Genomic DNA, 17,411 nt, shown 5'->3' with positions numbered 1-17,411 from the left:
TATCCTTACAAACCTGCTTTCTCTCATCAAAACATTCCTGGATTTTCATTCCTAATTACCTTGTTCTATTTGTATTTGGGGCATTTCTGTTTGGACGTCCTGTCTGAGCAGCATTGTTGTGTGTTTTTAATACAAATCTAAAATCCTGTTTCTCCTGCGCCTCTCTGCATGAGTCAGTGTGACTGAGTCTTCCAGCTCTGTAAACCCTAACTCCTGAAGCCATGTCACGGAGCCTGCAGGAGAGTGTGTTGCATTATTTCGCGGTTTGCTGTCAGAAAACATAAATAAAATGCGAGCCTGGAAGCATTTTACCACAGCAGATTCAGCAGAGGAGAACTCTCTTTTCTGGGGAGTCTGGATGACCAAGTAAATAAAGCTTCAGGCAACACTGAGGTCCTCAGTCAGCTGTTTGTGTTTTTGTCTGCCGAACTTCAGCGACTCTGACCTGAGCTCATATACCATCATAATAACAAAAGCCTGAATTATTCATAGAGATCAGCTTCTCATCAGCTTCTGTTTCTTTGGTCCTTTGGTGTGGAGGTTTTACTCCTCAACTGGACAGATTGTAACTTTGTGTTTAATGAAGTGGAACATTAAGTCCAGTCGTGATATTCTGTCAACTTTATGTCAATCATCCATCCATCCATCCATCCATCCATCCATCCATCCATTTTACCTGTATTTCCATGCTGTCGATCCCCTGAGGTCCCTGTGTAAAAGGCAGGTCCCCCCCTAGATAGGAAGCAAGTCCACCACATAGAAACAAAACAGTCCTGCCAAGCCACCTCCAATCTGTCACATTTCCATAAATGTCAGTGGCTTCTCAACATAACAGTTGCCTAACTTGAATTTTTTAACTCAGACCAGACAAACAATATATCTTTGATACGTGAAGATGTGTGAATGCTGACTTTGTGGTTTTTTAAACTATTCATATATTGAAATATTTGGCTCAATCAAGAGTACTGTGCTCTGAATGTTAGGTTTTGTACCTTATATACTTTTTTAAATATTTAACTTTATTTACAAATAAATCTTTGAAGAAATACATTGAGATCTTCAGTTCCTTTAAAAACACTATCCTCTGAAATCTACTTCTACTTATTCTAAATCTACTTAATCTGTTTTTGCCTTCTGCTTATTTTCATTTTTAGCTTTTAACTGCTGTCTTGTTAATGCAAGCTTTTGGTTGCAGTTTTGCTAATTTTAGCTTTTAGCTAAGGTTTTGTTATTTGCTATTTGTAGATCATAGCTACAGTTTTGTTACATTTAGCTTTTAGGTTTGGTTTTGCTAATTTTGCAATAGTTTTGCTAATATTATCTTTTATTCTGCTTGTTTTATTTATTTTTTTATTTTCTGCTTATTCAACAAATTTCAGCACTCAGAATTCACAATGCATCTTCACAGAAAATGCAAGTTTTTATGTATAAATTAAAAATGAAATAAACGGTCTATAAACGCTCACACATGCAATTCTGGATTTTCTAATGTGTAATATGATCAATTCAAAGAATTGCCAATAACCCTGTGGATTATTTGCGTTTTGATCATCTTTACATCTAAAATATTTTTTGGTAAAATTTGCAGTTTTAAAATATTATTGACTTACTGTTTCAATCATTATCATTTGACTTTATAATAGAACTTTATCAAGATTACTTTTTTATGCTAAAATTAAAAGTAATGACTGTTTTCATGTAAAAATAATAATAAACGCTAAAGCTTATTATAGTGTTGTGCACTCTGATCATTTTTCTGAAACCAAATGTTGTAAATCTACTGACAGTGAAATGTCTCTGTGTTTGAGATCAAAATACAAAAGTATAAACCATTTGGTCAAATATATGTAATCAACACAAATACCCAATGTGTAGTAGAAGTAAAGCTGCTTCCTGTTTCTATTGTAATATTGGTTATTTGAATAAAATACAACTGATTAAGACAAAATTAGAGTAATATAGAGTTCAGCTAATTACTTTGACAACTGCTGCCACTTTTATTGAAATACCTCAGAAAAATCAACAGGTGGCACTCTGTCCTCCCCCATCTCTGAACTTCAAACTTCCTAAATCTTCTCTAAACTCATGAGTTCCCTCACGTTTCACCATCAGCTCGTACTGAAAATGAAGTCGGCTGGACGTTTGGGAGCTGACTGGGGACGCTTCGCCAAGGCGAGTGGGAGGGTTTTAACTTCGTTAGGGGAGCTGGTTAGGCTGATGCTGCTATAAAGTGTGTGCGAGTGTCCCACTCACGTCTGCTGTAATTACACTGGCAGCAGCTGGATGATCCACAGAGGAGACATCAAATCTATTATTCAGCTTTAAGTGGGAGGAGTGACACCACTTTTTATGAAAAAAAATTTTTTTCAAAGAGAATTAATATTTCATGTGTTGGAGTAACACTTTGTATGACATCTTCTGTTCCTGCCACACATCCTGGTTATTTTCTGGGACTGTGATTTGTTTATGTGCCCTTTAAATGCACATACAGCATATCACTCAATATAATGTGTTTTGACTCTCAATTTCTCCTCATTTCAGATTTAGTTACAGTAGTTCTACCTCCAAAGAGACATTCTTTCCTTCACTCATCAGTGTGCACTTCCCTCTCCTGTGTGCAGGGTGTTGGAGGCGAGATGAGAAATGTGCAGCTGTTGTGTTAGCACATGCCCCGTGTTGTATAACTTTACAAGCTCTGTTACTCAGAGGCACAGATTGCAATCTACTGCTATTTAATAGAGAGGACGTAAACGTCTCCAAGAGCTCTGGATTTAGAGTTTTGGGCTGCTTTGCGAGACTTCCTTAGATGGAGAAATAGATTGAAAGCTGCGCTCGAGTTTCGGGCCAAACACCAGCGATATTTCAACACAGGTTAACAACTGCCCACATTTATGAATGATGACAAAAACAGCAGAGATCACTAATTCTAAAACAGGAGCCTCAGAACAGCAACAATTATAAATACCCACAGGACAGGACAGAGGTCCACTTTGAGTTCAGCTCAACAAAGCCCCTGAAGGGAGAATTAAAGAGGTGGGTCTGATGTGCACCAACTCAGCACCTCCACATACGATTCCACGGTGAGATGCCGTGCTCTGCAGGCCTGCTGGATCTTGTCTGAATTCCACAGCAAACTGAGGGAAGCAGTTCATGGAAAATTCCACCTTTTGTGACACTGACTGGGCAAGATGAGCGAGATAAAGGGCAGGATCCTTCCTGTTACTGGGAAAATCTAACACTAAAGTGGTTTTCTTTATGCTTTATGAACTTGTTTGCTCTGCAGATTGATGGTAAAGCCAGTTTCATGTCAGTATGCTGAAAACTGGGGTGGAATCAGGAAATTTACTATATGCTTGTATCTAAGAATAGCTGTAGATTTTTTAAAATATACCAGTGTCGTTTCATATCTAACGTTACATGAAAGGAAAAATTATATATTTTTTTAGATCAGTAACTGCAACATGAGAGTAGAAATCCAGAAGAAGTTGGCCTGGTTCTTGTTTACCTGCCTTTTAAGACTCTAGAGTTTGGGGCTTTAAAGAGCCACAGCTTTCATTTAAGAACCAGTGCAGGACATTAACATAAAATGTTAATGTTAATGCTGATTCATCATTTTGCAACCTTACTGATTCTGCATAGTTTGTGCGATTTTAGCCTCTCATATATCAAAACCTTCAGCTCATTTAGGAGATGGGTGTTATGACTTTTGGTTTTTGTAATTTTTATGCTTTTCAAAATATTGAACTATATACACAAATACTAATAATTGAATTTCTCCAATTTGGATTCACATTTTTTTGGAAAAGAAAGATGTACAATAATGTACCATGTGTCTATAGACTGTATATAAGACAAACTTTCTGTGTGTGTGTGTGTGAAGTGTTGTTTTTTGCTTGTTTAGAATATTGTTCCAAACTTAGATAGTTCTGGAAGTTTTTGTTTATTTGGTTTGTTTTCTGCTTCATTCTTTCTACAATTTACTTTCGATTTTATCCGCTGAGTTTGAGCACCCGTTGTGTCTGCTGCCTTTGAACTAGTTTGGTTTAAACAGATTAACATCTGCGGTGCTGAGTTTATGCTTTCACACGGCATTTGGCATGATTCCGATGATTCAGAGCCCCTCGGGGACCTCGGATTGACTCATCAGCGTGCTAATCTCTTCAAACTGACATGTCATCGAAGCCTGTTTCTGTCTGATATAAACTTATTTTTCTCTTTCGCCTTAAAAAGATTTCTTGATCTCAACGAGACTACCTGTAGAAAGATAAAAGAAAAACTATTGCACCACAGAGAAATAAATTATGAGTCACGTTCTGACGTATCGCTCGCTGCTGCTTTCGTTCAAGTCGGGACTTGTTTGTGCTCTCATTTCCATTCAAGCTGTTTTTTTCCAATGTTACTGGTGAAGCACTTTAACTATTCAGTTATTTTTTTGGTCTAAAACTTGTTATTCATTTCCTCTTGTCCTTGATGTGATCAGATCTGGCATTTCTTGAAGGAATGCACATCACCAGCCACCTTTTACGCTTGAGTTTTGGGCTAAAATTGTCTTGTGCTGAGAAATGACAGTTATAACCATTTTGATCAATCTTGAAAATAATATTATGTGCAACCTCATGAGATATTGCAATATCTCATGTGATCTCACATGATCTGTTAGTTGGAGCATGTGTTTTGAAAGACTCTCAACTACTACCACACCAAATTTTATAACAAAATCTGTAAAACCAACTGAGTGGTAGCCATATTTGTTTTGGCTAAGGTTGATTAGCCATGGCAGCCATGTTGAATTGGGTTGACTTCAAAAGTTAATTAGTTGCAGATGTACAGCCAGTGATTGCATTCTGAGAGTTTCATTGAAATCTGTCCCGTGGTTTGTGAGATATTTTACTAACAGTATGGACAAACATACACCTTCACTGGCGGGAGAAAATAAACTGATAAGAATCTCTTCTTTGTGAACGTCAGTCAAGTTTCAGTTCAGCAGCAGTTCATATCTTACCTGATGGTGGTGGGGTTGCATTAGTCTGGCCCCCACCCCTCAGGCCTGAGATCGACCACCGTCCCACCCCCACCCCGTTCTCTGTTTAGTCTGTGTCCTCTCTGAATGTCCACCCTGTCAGAGATCACACCGATAGTTTCATGGTGCCTTCACTGTTCACGCCGGCATGGAAAATCCAGCTTTCAACCTGCATGAAATGTTTTATTTTCGCTAAATTTTAACTCGACGTAAAAAAAAGAAAAAGGCTCGGTCGTGCTCAGGCTGAGTCATTTAAGTCTGAAAACTTTCTGTTTGTGTTGAACCTGATCTGCAAAGTGTAACGTTTAAATTAATGTGCTTTTAGACGTGACGGGCGGATTTTGTTGTTCTTTGAAAAGAGCCAGGCAGCCTGTTCTTTCCTGTTCTTTATGCTTAATTAATCATCTGCTGGCCGTTCCTGCATTTACAGTAGGCAGAGCTCAGATGTAGGACCCCATCAATCATGCTCTCAAGTTCTTTTCTAGAAAAAAACTACTAGGTCTTCAGTTTAATATGAAAAACAAACATTTGTTTTGTGCAAAATGTGACTTCATTTGGGCAAATCAAGATGTTGTGTTTGTCAAGACGAAAAAAAGCCATAATTGTTTTCAAACTCTTTCTCACCATCTTGACTCCAACACTCCTTGCTTACGTGCCGTGCAGCATTCCAGGCAAGCTGCAACACGATCGTTTGTCTTCTCTGTCTGAGGAAACCAACTCAACTGGGTGGATCAAGAAAACACGGTCACACAATCCAACTTTTAACTAAAGATTTTATGAAAAGAATTTTAAAAAATAGTATTTTCTCATGGCAGTTATTTGTAGGCCAAGTTTGTTGAATTAATGCAGTTATTTTAGATTTTTTCCTTATTGAGCATGCTAAATGTTACTTGCAGTATTTTATTTTACTATCATCACTCAGAAATACTCTAATTGTGTGGATTTCTGTAAGTTATTTCTAAAGCAATCAGTCATTCACCTGCAGCTTTTATTACACAAGGAATAACTTCTCTAAACAACACCCTATAAAAACAAACCAGAAAAAGAGCAGCAAAGGTAAATCAGTGCTAAAAAGTAACTTTTACATTTATTATTTCTATCAAATCCAAATGCACCTCATTATATGTTATTTACTAAAACAGTTTGACCAGATAAATGAGATCTAAAAGTTTTAAATTGCTCTCATTTTGACTACATAATTGTGGTAGTGTTTGCATATGCAAATAAACATATTACTATTATAAAAACATTAATGTTGAGATATATTTTTTTGTTTAGTCATGTTTGTATGCTACATTTTTCTGTCTGTTGTGAATTCGATGATCCCAAAATTTTGATGTTTGTGTAATCTGTGGGGGAGGAGGACATTCAGTTGCAGCAGGGCGTGGAGTTGCTCTGAGGCAGAAAAGAGGAGAAGGGGGGAGAAAAGGGGGAGGTTTAACGCTGCTGCTGCTTTGCCATTGGTGGACAGGAGGACAAAAATGCCTGTACCTGGTGCAGGTAAACAGACTCACATCAGGCGGCGGAGAAAGGTGGTGGGAGTGATCGTGCACTTTGGATAGCATGAAATCTTTTTGTTTGAGTGATGATTTGCACAGGTTTGTATTGTTATATCTTTCTTGAAAGATATAGGTTTGTTTTTTTGTTGTTGTTTTTTGGTTAAAGTTAGATTTAGTGTGTCATTTGTGTCTTTTCCAGATTGCCTGCAGGATATTTGAGGCAACATGTTGTATTTTGCATCCAGATTCGAGCTTTAGGGTGTTAGAAATGAGAGCAAGCGTGATATTGGTCTTTACATGTTCTGCATTCATAGGACTCCAGAAGGATGGAAAAAACAATGAAAACAGGTCCTGTCTTGTGCAGGGAGAGGCCTTGCAGGCGCACCCTCTTCACACACAAAAAGACACTTGAATACACACTCTAATGGAACCTGTTGTTTTTTTATGCATTTGCTCTTTTTAACAAACCTGCCATTTTTTTTCTTCTGACAGGAAAAAAAAAGACTAAGTTAAAGCACTAAAAAGGAAACATCGGTTCCCAGCGATTCTTCGCCAGAGGCAACAAGTTGATCAAATGAAGCCATCCATGTTTTTTATCCTTCATTCCACCGGAGTCTGTGTAAAGTGCCAATCAGATTTCAGTGGTTTGAAGAGTAAGACGCATGGAATTTGTCACCTGAAAAGAGCTTTGAAAAAAAAAACATTTTAACAGTTGCAACTTTAATATTAAACATGAGTCTTTCTCTGTGATAAAAATGTTTCATTTTTTTATTTTATAGGGACAGTGCACATTAATAAACATGTTTTTTATGTTCCTGTGAATGTGCCAGATTTAGCCACAAGACCTAATTTTCATATGCAGTCCTAGACGGGTTGGTGGTAAAACACTAAATAAGGAATAAGATGAGATAAAATACACAAACAAAAGCTCACATGCAAGATAATGAAAATTACATATAAAATTCAATTAAAGGCTTGGCATTCATTAAAGGAATGCGTGTCACCCAGTGCCTTTCATGGCAGAGCTTTAAATCATGATTCCTGCCCCAGACATACTCTATGTTTTAATGCTCAACTTTATGTTGAGGATGAGCCTCAGATGATTATTTCTGAATGTTTCATTAAAATCCAACCAGTAGTTCAGGATTTATTTGACAACAGACAGACAGGGTTGACTCATTTTTACAAATGTTTAGCTAAACTTTGGCGTAGCAGTAGCTGAGAGTCATCCTCATCACATACTTAGAGCACTATTCATTGCAACTTTGCTTAAAACTTTGGCATTAAAAGTGTTACAGCCAACGCTCTCTGTCTGTTAGCAAATTTGACACTGGAGCGGCCATCCATCAACAGTTATGCACAAGCACAGAGAGACGATTTCTCCTCCTCTTCCTCCCCCATCTCACCTGCAGCTGCAAAGCGCTGCACTGATTGCACTTTAGAGTTACTGCAGGATCACAGAGTGCTGGCAGCCCCATTTTATGTCTTTGGTAATGTCACTCACAGAGGTTGTTATGTCCTCTTCACGTCTCCCTGCCTCTGATTCTTCTAAGTCATGGCAATTACATAATGACTCCTGAATTCCCACAATGCAGCATTCATAGCAAGCTCGTGAAAGCTTATGCCTAGACGTGCTTTTTGTGTCATTTTACACAGACAATGTCAGCATGAGTGAGTCATTACTGTGAAATAAACAACTTTTTTTCTTTTTTTAATCTCTTTGCTATAAAGAATATAGCTGTCCCATTGGGTTTTTAACTGAACCTTTATGGAACATTTAACCAGCCCGATTAGTATGGGACATTTCCCAGATCTCATTCAAAACCCTAATCATGGCTAAACAAGCAGATGGAAGTCATTTGACAGTGACATGAAATGAATTACTGAACCATAATTTTTCCACCCAATTAAGACCGAGGGAACATAATGAATCAACAAAACAACTCAGGTCCAGATCAGCTAAGATTACTTCTAAATTAATCCTAGGATTGTTGTGACTATTATCTCTCATATAGTTTGTGACACAAAAGCTATTATTCAATTAAAAGCATAGCAGAATGTGTATCACCTGCCACATTTCATGCCAGAGTTTTAGATTAAGATTATCTTATGTTTGGAAATGAATTATAGTGAATTTGGTCAAACGTTGTACCTAACATCATGAGCGATCTCATGTGAATGACTCTCAGGTAACTACCACACCAAATTTTAGCTCAATATTTGAAAAATTCACAGAGGTAACCAGTTTTTTTTGTGTTAGGTAATGTCAATAAACTGTAGCAGCCATCTTGACTTGTGTTAATAAGTTGTACATGTACACTAGTTTATGTATGAGATATTTTACTAACAGTACAGACAAAAAAACATGCAGGCAAAAACACAATCACCCGCTTACTTTTGGCAGCAGGTGTAAATTACAAAAATAGTATACAATACAACAGAACAGGCACTTTATTGTCCCCATAAGGAAATGATTTCAATAAAGTCCATTCAGTGATTCAAGAGACACTTTAGTGATACAGACAAACAAACACTTGCGTACACAGAGGCAAAAACATAATTAAATACAACCCATGCATGAGAAAGATTTTGTTTCAGTTCGACCTCAGCTTCCTCTGCAGTCCTGTGAGCAATCAGCCATCCCAGCAGGCCTCATAAAGAAGAAAGACGTGCCGTTTTCCCCAGTAAAGGTTTCTCCTGTGTTGCACACCTCAGCCTACTGTTCACCTTCCTGTTAGATACAATGATAACCAGAGGGCTCAGTGCTGCATACAGTGAAGCAAAGAAAACACGCAGGTCAGAGATCAGCGAGGAGCTTATCGTCTGCCTCACAGTGAGCGTGTACACCCAGAGTCCATTATCTACCCCATAGAGGACCACATATATGGTCACGAGCGCCACTACGACTTTGGCAGCTCGCTGTTTGGCTGCACAGCCTCCTCCACTTGTGCTGCAGCCACTGCTGAGCCCCTTCACGTGCTGGCTGTGCTTGTAGAGGAAGACGAGGATTATCAGGCTGGTGAGAATCATGAAGACCATGGGCACCACATCTCTGCTCACCTGTGCTGCCCCATACACCTTTTTGGACAACTCTGAAGGAAAGTTCACGTAGCAGAATTGTGTGTTGACAGCACTTTTTGGCAGGCTGGAGCCATTATTGGAGCTGATGGAGAACGCTAATGCTCCTACACTTAAGCTGGTGTTAAGTACCCAAAGGAAGAGGAACACGAAGGGCAAGTTTTGGGCGACCATGACACATACGGAGGCCCAACGAGATCCGGGAGTAGAGATGCTCAGGCACTGGTAAGCACTCAGGAGGAAGGTGAGCCAGACTGAGAGGGCTCTGGAGAATCTGTAGATGAAGATGACAGATTTACAGCCCACGTCTCCGAAGACGTTGGCCAGTCTGAAAGAGGCGAGGGTCTCCAGCAGACAGCGTACAACCACCACCAGCAGGTTGGCGCAGGCCAGCTGAAGGACAATGGCATCTGCTGTGAGGAGCATATTCTTCTCATAGATCAAAAAGAGGAACGCCACAATTACAGCAACGTTACCTGGAATTCCAACAACTATGAGTGACAGATAGAGCATTCCTCGAACAAAATCCTCTGATGACATTCCTGCAGAGAGGAAGGGAAGCATAAAACAGATAAATAAATTCACATTAGAAAGAGATTATCAAAAAGTGGAGAATGCTGAACGCGAATGACTGAAATCTAATGAAGAAGCTGAAATTTAGTTGCTAAACACTAGGTAAAAGAAGCACAAGCCTAGCTAAAAGCTAAATGTAGCATAATGGTCAGTAAAACAAAAAAAAACTTGAATAGGAAAGCAAAAATAGAGTAATTATGCTGAAGCAAATTTCAAAGAGTAGAATGGTTTTAAAGAAATTGAAGAGATTTACAAAAAACAAAATTCATATCACCCATCTCCAAAATTAGCTGAGCCTTTTGATACATGAATAGCTAAAAAAACATGTATACAAAAATAATTAGATTGCAAAAAACATATGGAAAAATAAAAAGGAGGCAAAACAGTAATGTGAATGCTCTCTCAGCTTTCACATTATTACCACACAATTAAAAAGATGCTCGTAGAAGTTACCTGACAGCATCTTCAAACAGGAGGTCTGAAGTTGAACTTGTCCCTGATACTTTGTGATCTCGGTGTCCTTATACCTGCAGACAGGTATCAGCTGTTTGGTCCATTAAGCACAGTCCACTGACTTTACTTCCCTCAGCATCCAATTACCTGAGATCAATTCAGATGACTGATTCCGTCACCTCACTGAGTTTTAGACAGACAAGATAACACACAGAGGAGGCTGAGATTGGATTCATGGTGCATGGAGTTTTATGTGTACAGTTAATTAGGAGAAAAACCTATTAGTCTCGTGTTTTATTGTTATTTTAAAAAAATTAATGATTTGTCAATGCTTTACCAAGTAGAGAGTTTGTTTTCTAACTACTGAACCGACAAAGTTGTTCATAAAATAATTTTATTTTTTTATTTCTGCACTCAGTTTTCAAAAGATGACATTTAAAAACCCTTTCCTTGAGTTTGGGAGTGAGATACCAGCGCCACAGTGTCTCCCAGTGGCGAAAAATGAAACAAAGTCAAAGCCAAAGTCATGCTCAGATGTGTGACAGATAGCCCTACATTTTTTATTACGAGAGCACGACACAGCTTTCAGGGTTTTATGGTGTAATTTATCCAAAGTGATAAAAAGTTCTAAGAGAGGAATTAAACCTAAACTGGGAGGAATTTCAGGGGCACAGATCCATGAAAGCTGGCAACGAAATTTAACTGTTGGGCCTACAGAAGGGAAATGGAAATTATTCTTTACATAATTCCTCTGAAAATGAGACATGTCTGCCATAGAAATTTAAAAAAATCTGTTTGGAAGCTACAGCTGGACCACTCATTAAAATTTTAACCTCATTCAGTTTGTACTCTGAATTTAAAATATAGCGATAGAAGTAAAACTGGTCCTGATAGTCCTTTAGTTGTCACTTGTTTTGTATGTTTACAGTTTGAAAACTTTACCAAGAGAACTTAGACTTTGAGCTTTTTTTCAATTTAAGTGTTTTATGTTCTTGAAAGAAGACATTTTTTGCCCGAAAACACACAGAGCTAAAGGTTTGTTTAAACAAATTTAAATTAATTTCAACAATAAAAAGCCTAGACACTAAAAACTGTTGGGTTATTTTGATAACTCAATAGCTGGGTTGAAGCTGTTGGGTCAGTGGGTTGGTTTAATCAGATGGTTTTGTCTCTATGGTTGGGTTGGAGATGAGCCAGAATTGGACCAATTCAAACCTGGCTGGACTGCTGCTTTAGTTTGGAAATTGGTAAAAGTAAGATGGTAAAAACAATTTGTAAGAAGATGTTTATCCTGGTTGGCTTGGTTATAAACTTTAGTTTGCACTAAAAGCAGTAAGTTTGGTTTCTGCTAATGGCAGTAAGTTCAAGTTAGCTTGCACCAACCTGTTGTAATTATCTAAAAAAACAACTGATTTTGGATTTATCTGAACTTTTTCGTAGCTCTGATTTAACACATACACATATGTGGACATCACGTTTTGCTTAGCATTCCTTACATCACATCAGGTCACTATCAGCCCAAATAGCAAAGTTAAAACTACCCAGGGTTGGCTGCTGGGTTAAACATCAGGTTGTTTTTAATCCAGCAGTTTGTAGTGTCAACAGATAGTTCTGTTTTTTGTTTTGTTTTTATGTATGTAATTATGTCCTTGTATTTATATTTACTTTTTCTACACCAACCTGTTCCTGTTCAGGACTGCAGAGAGCCGACGCCTGCTGCATCTCCAGCAGTCATTGGGTTAAAGGAAGGCAGGCTGGCGGTCCATCACAGGTCCGGTATTTAAATTATGATATAATATTTTGTGCAGAAGAAATGTGCTGTTGTGTTGGTTTTTAATTTTACTTCAGAGCTCACACAGAAATAGTTCTGCACATATTTTGCAACTTGACATGTCCTAAATATTCACACAAATAACATTCCAGACATTAGGAAAGTAAAAAGTGTTTTTTTCTCTGGGTTTAAAACTGAAGGCAGAAATATGGACACCTACTTAAACCTTTCTAGTTTCTCTTTTTGACAATCATCACACATCATTTTGCTCATGTCTTTTAAAGATATTAGAGTTATCTAAGAGGACTGAGTGAATATATATTTACCTTTAAATTGATGCTGAAGTCACATTAGGTCACTTTTTAGTCTCCGGAGTTGAGAAACTGATGAACCAACAGCTTTTTAATCAATATTTGTTGTTCAACAAATTAATTGACACTATGGAAAATGAAATAAATATTCTAGCTAAAGCTGCTGCAGTTGTCAGCATGCTTATGGAGCCAAAACATTAAAAAAACATCAATTTTATTCTGAACTAAGTTCAGTTTTTGGAAATAATTAACACAAAATCAATCTGAAATCTGAAATGTTTTGTCAGGTCAAAGGTGAGCTCGACTGAAAGGGCAAAGGGAGGTTTTATAGATGAAAATCAAAGACTTATTTGGCTGATTATTTTTATAACCTGGGTTAGTTTGAGTTGTTTTTAAATTAAATTTATCAATATGTTTGACACAGACATAAATATAGAAAACACATCTTTCTGAAAGATTGGAAAAATGCATTCTGCAGGACAATCACTTTTTTCATTTCTCTGAGGATTATTACTGTAACTGATTAATCAATATCAACAAAAAATAAATTAGTACATTGATTAAAAACAAATTACATTAGCCATAAACGTAATGATGATGAGAATTATCAAAAAAACACTTCCTGTCAAGGGAAACAAAGTCCTATCATTAAACTCTAATAAAGTTTTATTATGAATGCCACCCAGCTGTAAACATGTTGAAATCCCCTGAGGAGGTCATGCTTGAACTTGCCATTTTAATTAGCTGTCTGAACAAGTAAACATGTTAAAAACACACAGGAAAAGAACTCATCTAATGATGATTTATTCCAAAGCTCATTCTCAAGAGGAAACATGCGTCTGAAAAACACTGTTTCTGCACACAAAATGGAGTCTGAATAACATGAAACTAACCAGCACGGCACTTTTTAATGACATATATCCCGTGCCGTTTACCGTTTGCACTGATAAAAACCCTTAAAATGCTTCTCAAACGTCTGGTAGATCGTTTGTCAAAGCTGAGATTTGCCGCTCAGATGAATATTTGCTGGTTATCCCTATGCCCCCAATTAGCGCAGACACGTATTGTTACATACCTGCAGCTAATTGTTTTGCTCCTCTGGGTCTCTTAACATGTTCTCTGGACATGAAGGAGGAAAGACGCGCACAACAAAGCACCATCTGTGCTCGTAAAAGATGCACAATGACGTCTTTTGCATGAACAACAACTACACACTGTTGTCTCCATTGGTTAACTGTGATCTTTTTTTATTATTATTTCTAACTCTGTTGGGAAATTAACAATAACATTTGTCTGGCTTTTAAAGACATTGGAAGATTAGAGTTTATTAAAAGCAGGGAGATGCCATTATTGGAAAGAATCTGCAAAACTGTTGGCATGTTAGCTGAAAGCAACATGGTTCTTTTTAAAAAAACATTTTTCCTGAATCTAAAATTTGAAATAAATAAATACATTTAAGCTGGATTACATTATAGAAAATGTATTCAGTATTTAAAAGTACAAATATAAAAAGGTTATACTGAAATATATCAAGTGGAGCAGACTGAAAGAGTTTACTACAGTTTTTTCCCAGAAATATTGATTTTATCTCAATAAATCTGAGCTTAATTTGTACCAATACATCCAAATCATCAGATTTATCTATCCCAAACAGCTCTTCCATGGATGCCACCATTTTCATTTTGGCTATTTCTGTGGATAAACAAACACCCATGGCAGTCATTCACAGATATTGCCTACAAATTTTTAATTTAAGACGCAGTAAACCTCACTCTGAGGGAAAAAGTGCAGATTTTGTTTCTTACTTTATAAGTTGATTTTGACTGGTTTTCCTGATGTTGCAATGAGTACCTTTAAGAGAAAATGAATGTTAGGGTGTTGCAAAAGGTTGTCTAAAAATAAAGCAATAATTTACTGATGTTCGTTTTAACAGTGTTTGCTTGTTGTAATTAAAGGCCTTGCATTCTGTGAAGGAATGCATATCGCCCGCCGCCTTCAGTATCAGAGTTTAAAACTAAAATCATCTTTTGATGAGAAAGGACAGAACTGTTTGACCCGTTTGCTCAGAGAATATGTTGAGGATAATTCTTAGCTATTAGCACACCAAATTTAGCTTAATGTCTGTAAAACTGAAAGCTATAGCCATTTTTGTGTTGGTTTGTGTTGATTAGCTGTGGTGGCCATCTTGACTAGGGTTGACTGTAAAAATTAATCAGTTGTAGATGTGCATCCAATCATTATTTTTCAAGAGTTTCATTTAAATCTGTCTACTGGTTCATTGAATATTTAGCTAAATCTTCAGACAAATGAACAATCAGCAACATTACAGTAGAGATAATTTAAGGGGAAAATCCACAACGCAGAACTGACTGAGGTGGTAATGTGTTAGTATTGTCTTGAAAAAATGTAACCTTAACAAATATTTAAACTCATTTGTTTATTAAGTCTCATATTATCTTCAAATAAATGTTTGTTCATCGTCCCCCTCACTGGAAGAAACTTAATTAAGAGATGAACACTTTACCACTGTTCCATATTGGCCACTCTTGTGCTAAAATTGTTTTTCCCTTGTGATGCAACTCCTCAGAGGCTATGGGAGTTAGTTTGTTGCATTAATTTGCCAAACTGTGGGCTGAACAGTGTAATCTTGTGTAGCCTTGGGGGGCACCGGGGGTTTTAAATTGTGGCCCATTTGACAGTTAGTTCACTAACAAGCTTTTACATTTAGGTGCTCCAGGTGAGAATCATCTTCAACAGAGTTTGTGTCTTATATGTGATCTAACTGAGATTTAAATTGTTTGAAGATTATTTATAAGAAATTTATTGTTCCGTTTTGTAAATCTTGACTTGTGCAGGCCGGGGCGTCATGGATCTGTGTGTGACCATCAAAGGCGTCTCCTTCATCTTGCAAACAGGTTTGGGCATCTTTGGGAACACTGTGGTGCTTCTGGCGTACGCCAGCATCGTCAGCTCCGAAACAAAGCTCCTTCCTGTGGACATGATCTTGTGCCACCTGGCCTTTGTCAACTTGATGCTGCTCCTGACCCGCTGCGTACCCCAGACCATGACTGTGTTTGGGCTGAGGAACCTTCTGAACGATCCCGGCTGCAAGGTGGTGATCTATGCCTACCGGATCAGCCGGGCGTTGTCAGTTTGTATCACCTGCATGCTCAGTGTGTTTCAGGCGGTGACAATAGCCCCTGCTGGGCCCCGGCTGTCCAGGTTGAAGCCCAGTCTTCCCTCACTGGTCCTTCCTACGTTTGCAGGGCTCTGGCTCCTCAACATGGCCATTTGCATCGCAGCGCCTTTATTCTCTATGGCTCCACGTAACGGCACCGTCCCTGCCTTCACCCTCAACCTCGGCTTCTGTCACGTAGACTTCAGAAACAACCTGTCCTACGTTATAAACGGAGTGGCTGTTTCCGGGCGGGATTTCGCCTTTGTCGCCCTGATGGTGGGCTCCAGCGGTTACATCCTCCTTCTTCTCCACCGCCACAGCAAACAGGTGAAAGGGATTCGTCGCTCTCAGGGCGGAGGGGCAGAAACCAGGGCAGCCAAGACAGTCCTCACCCTGGTGGTTCTGTACGCCGTCTTCTTCGGCATTGATAATGTGATCTGGATCTACATGCTGACGATGCCGAAGGTCTCACCAGTGGTGGCTGATATGAGGGTCTTCTTCTCTTCCTGCTACGCCTCTCTCAGCCCGTATTTCGTCATATCCTCAAACAAGAAGGTCAAGGGGAAGATTGTGTGTTCAGCAGAGCACGACCAACCGCTTGTGGACACTCAGGAGTCCAATGATAAATGATGCTGTTTCTGGTTTGACAGCCAGCTGACTGAACTGCATGGCATCAGAATTGTCATCCCACATCTTATCATTTTGGTATGTAGCACAATGGAAAATTTAGAGTTAAAAAGTTCTGTCTTGCAGTGGTTATTTGTATAAAATGCTCATTAATATGTTCAGCTAAAACAATTAAAGTAGATACAAAGTTTTATTTTCTTACTGTGTTTCTTTTCCCCAGCATCTTAGTTAAGATAGCTTGATGCTTTAAAATCATTATTGGGTTTTGAATCCCCAATACTGACACAAAACAAGACGGCAGTGAAGAGTTAAGAGGTTTTAATGCCCCAGGAAGCAGTTATTGTAAGTTTTACATAAATTGTTATCTAATTTGCTTACATGGCCTTTAAAACTGTTTCAGGTGTTGTTTGTAAATGAGTCATAGCAAAAACTGACAATAATATAATGCATGTTTTAGAGAGGGAAAAAAAGTCAGCATGCAATTTATGATTTTAATTAATAATGAAAATGTTTATCATTAGAAAGCTAAGGTATTACAAGCTGACCTCAGAAGTGGTAGCTTTTCGTATTTTTCTTTTAGCCAAAAAGCATTTATGAAACAAAAATAACAAATTAAAGTAAAAAATATCAATCTTGAAAATAGCAGTTAATAACATTTCTAACCATTGTAATCACAACAAAGACTGAGAAGGTCGGCGCCTGACTTTGCTGCGCTCTGATTGGCTCAGGTTTTGAGATTTCGCGTTGTCTTCATTTTGCCCTCAGTTTAGCTGCTCAGGCACGATCTCACTCCTGTCGGTTAGCAAAATTCACATGTGAAACATTTTTTTACCAGCACAACAAAACCCAGAATTTTAATTTAAGATTAAAGGATACACAGTGTCATAAATCTTGGTAAACT

The 17,411-nt window shown here is 38.1% G+C and overlaps 2 protein-coding genes across 2 annotated transcripts; one reads left to right on the top strand and one right to left on the bottom strand.

Moving 5' to 3' along the window:
* Positions 1-6,541: 6,541 nt before the first annotated feature.
* Positions 6,542-16,673, top strand: LOC119616585 (olfactory receptor class A-like protein 1). Its single transcript, XM_037975071.1, has 3 exons — positions 6,542-6,618; positions 12,318-12,394; positions 15,561-16,673. The coding sequence occupies exon 3, from the start codon at positions 15,572-15,574 to the stop codon at positions 16,511-16,513; it is 942 nt and encodes a 313-aa protein (XP_037830999.1). The 5' UTR covers positions 6,542-6,618; positions 12,318-12,394; positions 15,561-15,571; the 3' UTR covers positions 16,514-16,673.
* On the bottom strand, positions 8,959-10,263 carry LOC108231556 (olfactory receptor class A-like protein 1). The gene has a single exon (XM_017408644.3). The coding sequence runs from the start codon at positions 10,159-10,161 to the stop codon at positions 9,172-9,174; it is 990 nt and encodes a 329-aa protein (XP_017264133.3). The 5' UTR covers positions 10,162-10,263; the 3' UTR covers positions 8,959-9,171.
* Positions 16,674-17,411: the final 738 nt, after the last annotated feature.

Source organism: Kryptolebias marmoratus, linkage group LG4 (assembly GCF_001649575.2).
Source record: "Kryptolebias marmoratus isolate JLee-2015 linkage group LG4, ASM164957v2, whole genome shotgun sequence".
In the NCBI taxonomy this organism is placed as follows: Eukaryota; Metazoa; Chordata; class Actinopteri; order Cyprinodontiformes; family Rivulidae; genus Kryptolebias; species Kryptolebias marmoratus.
This window is presented reverse-complemented; position numbering and strand designations above follow the sequence as displayed.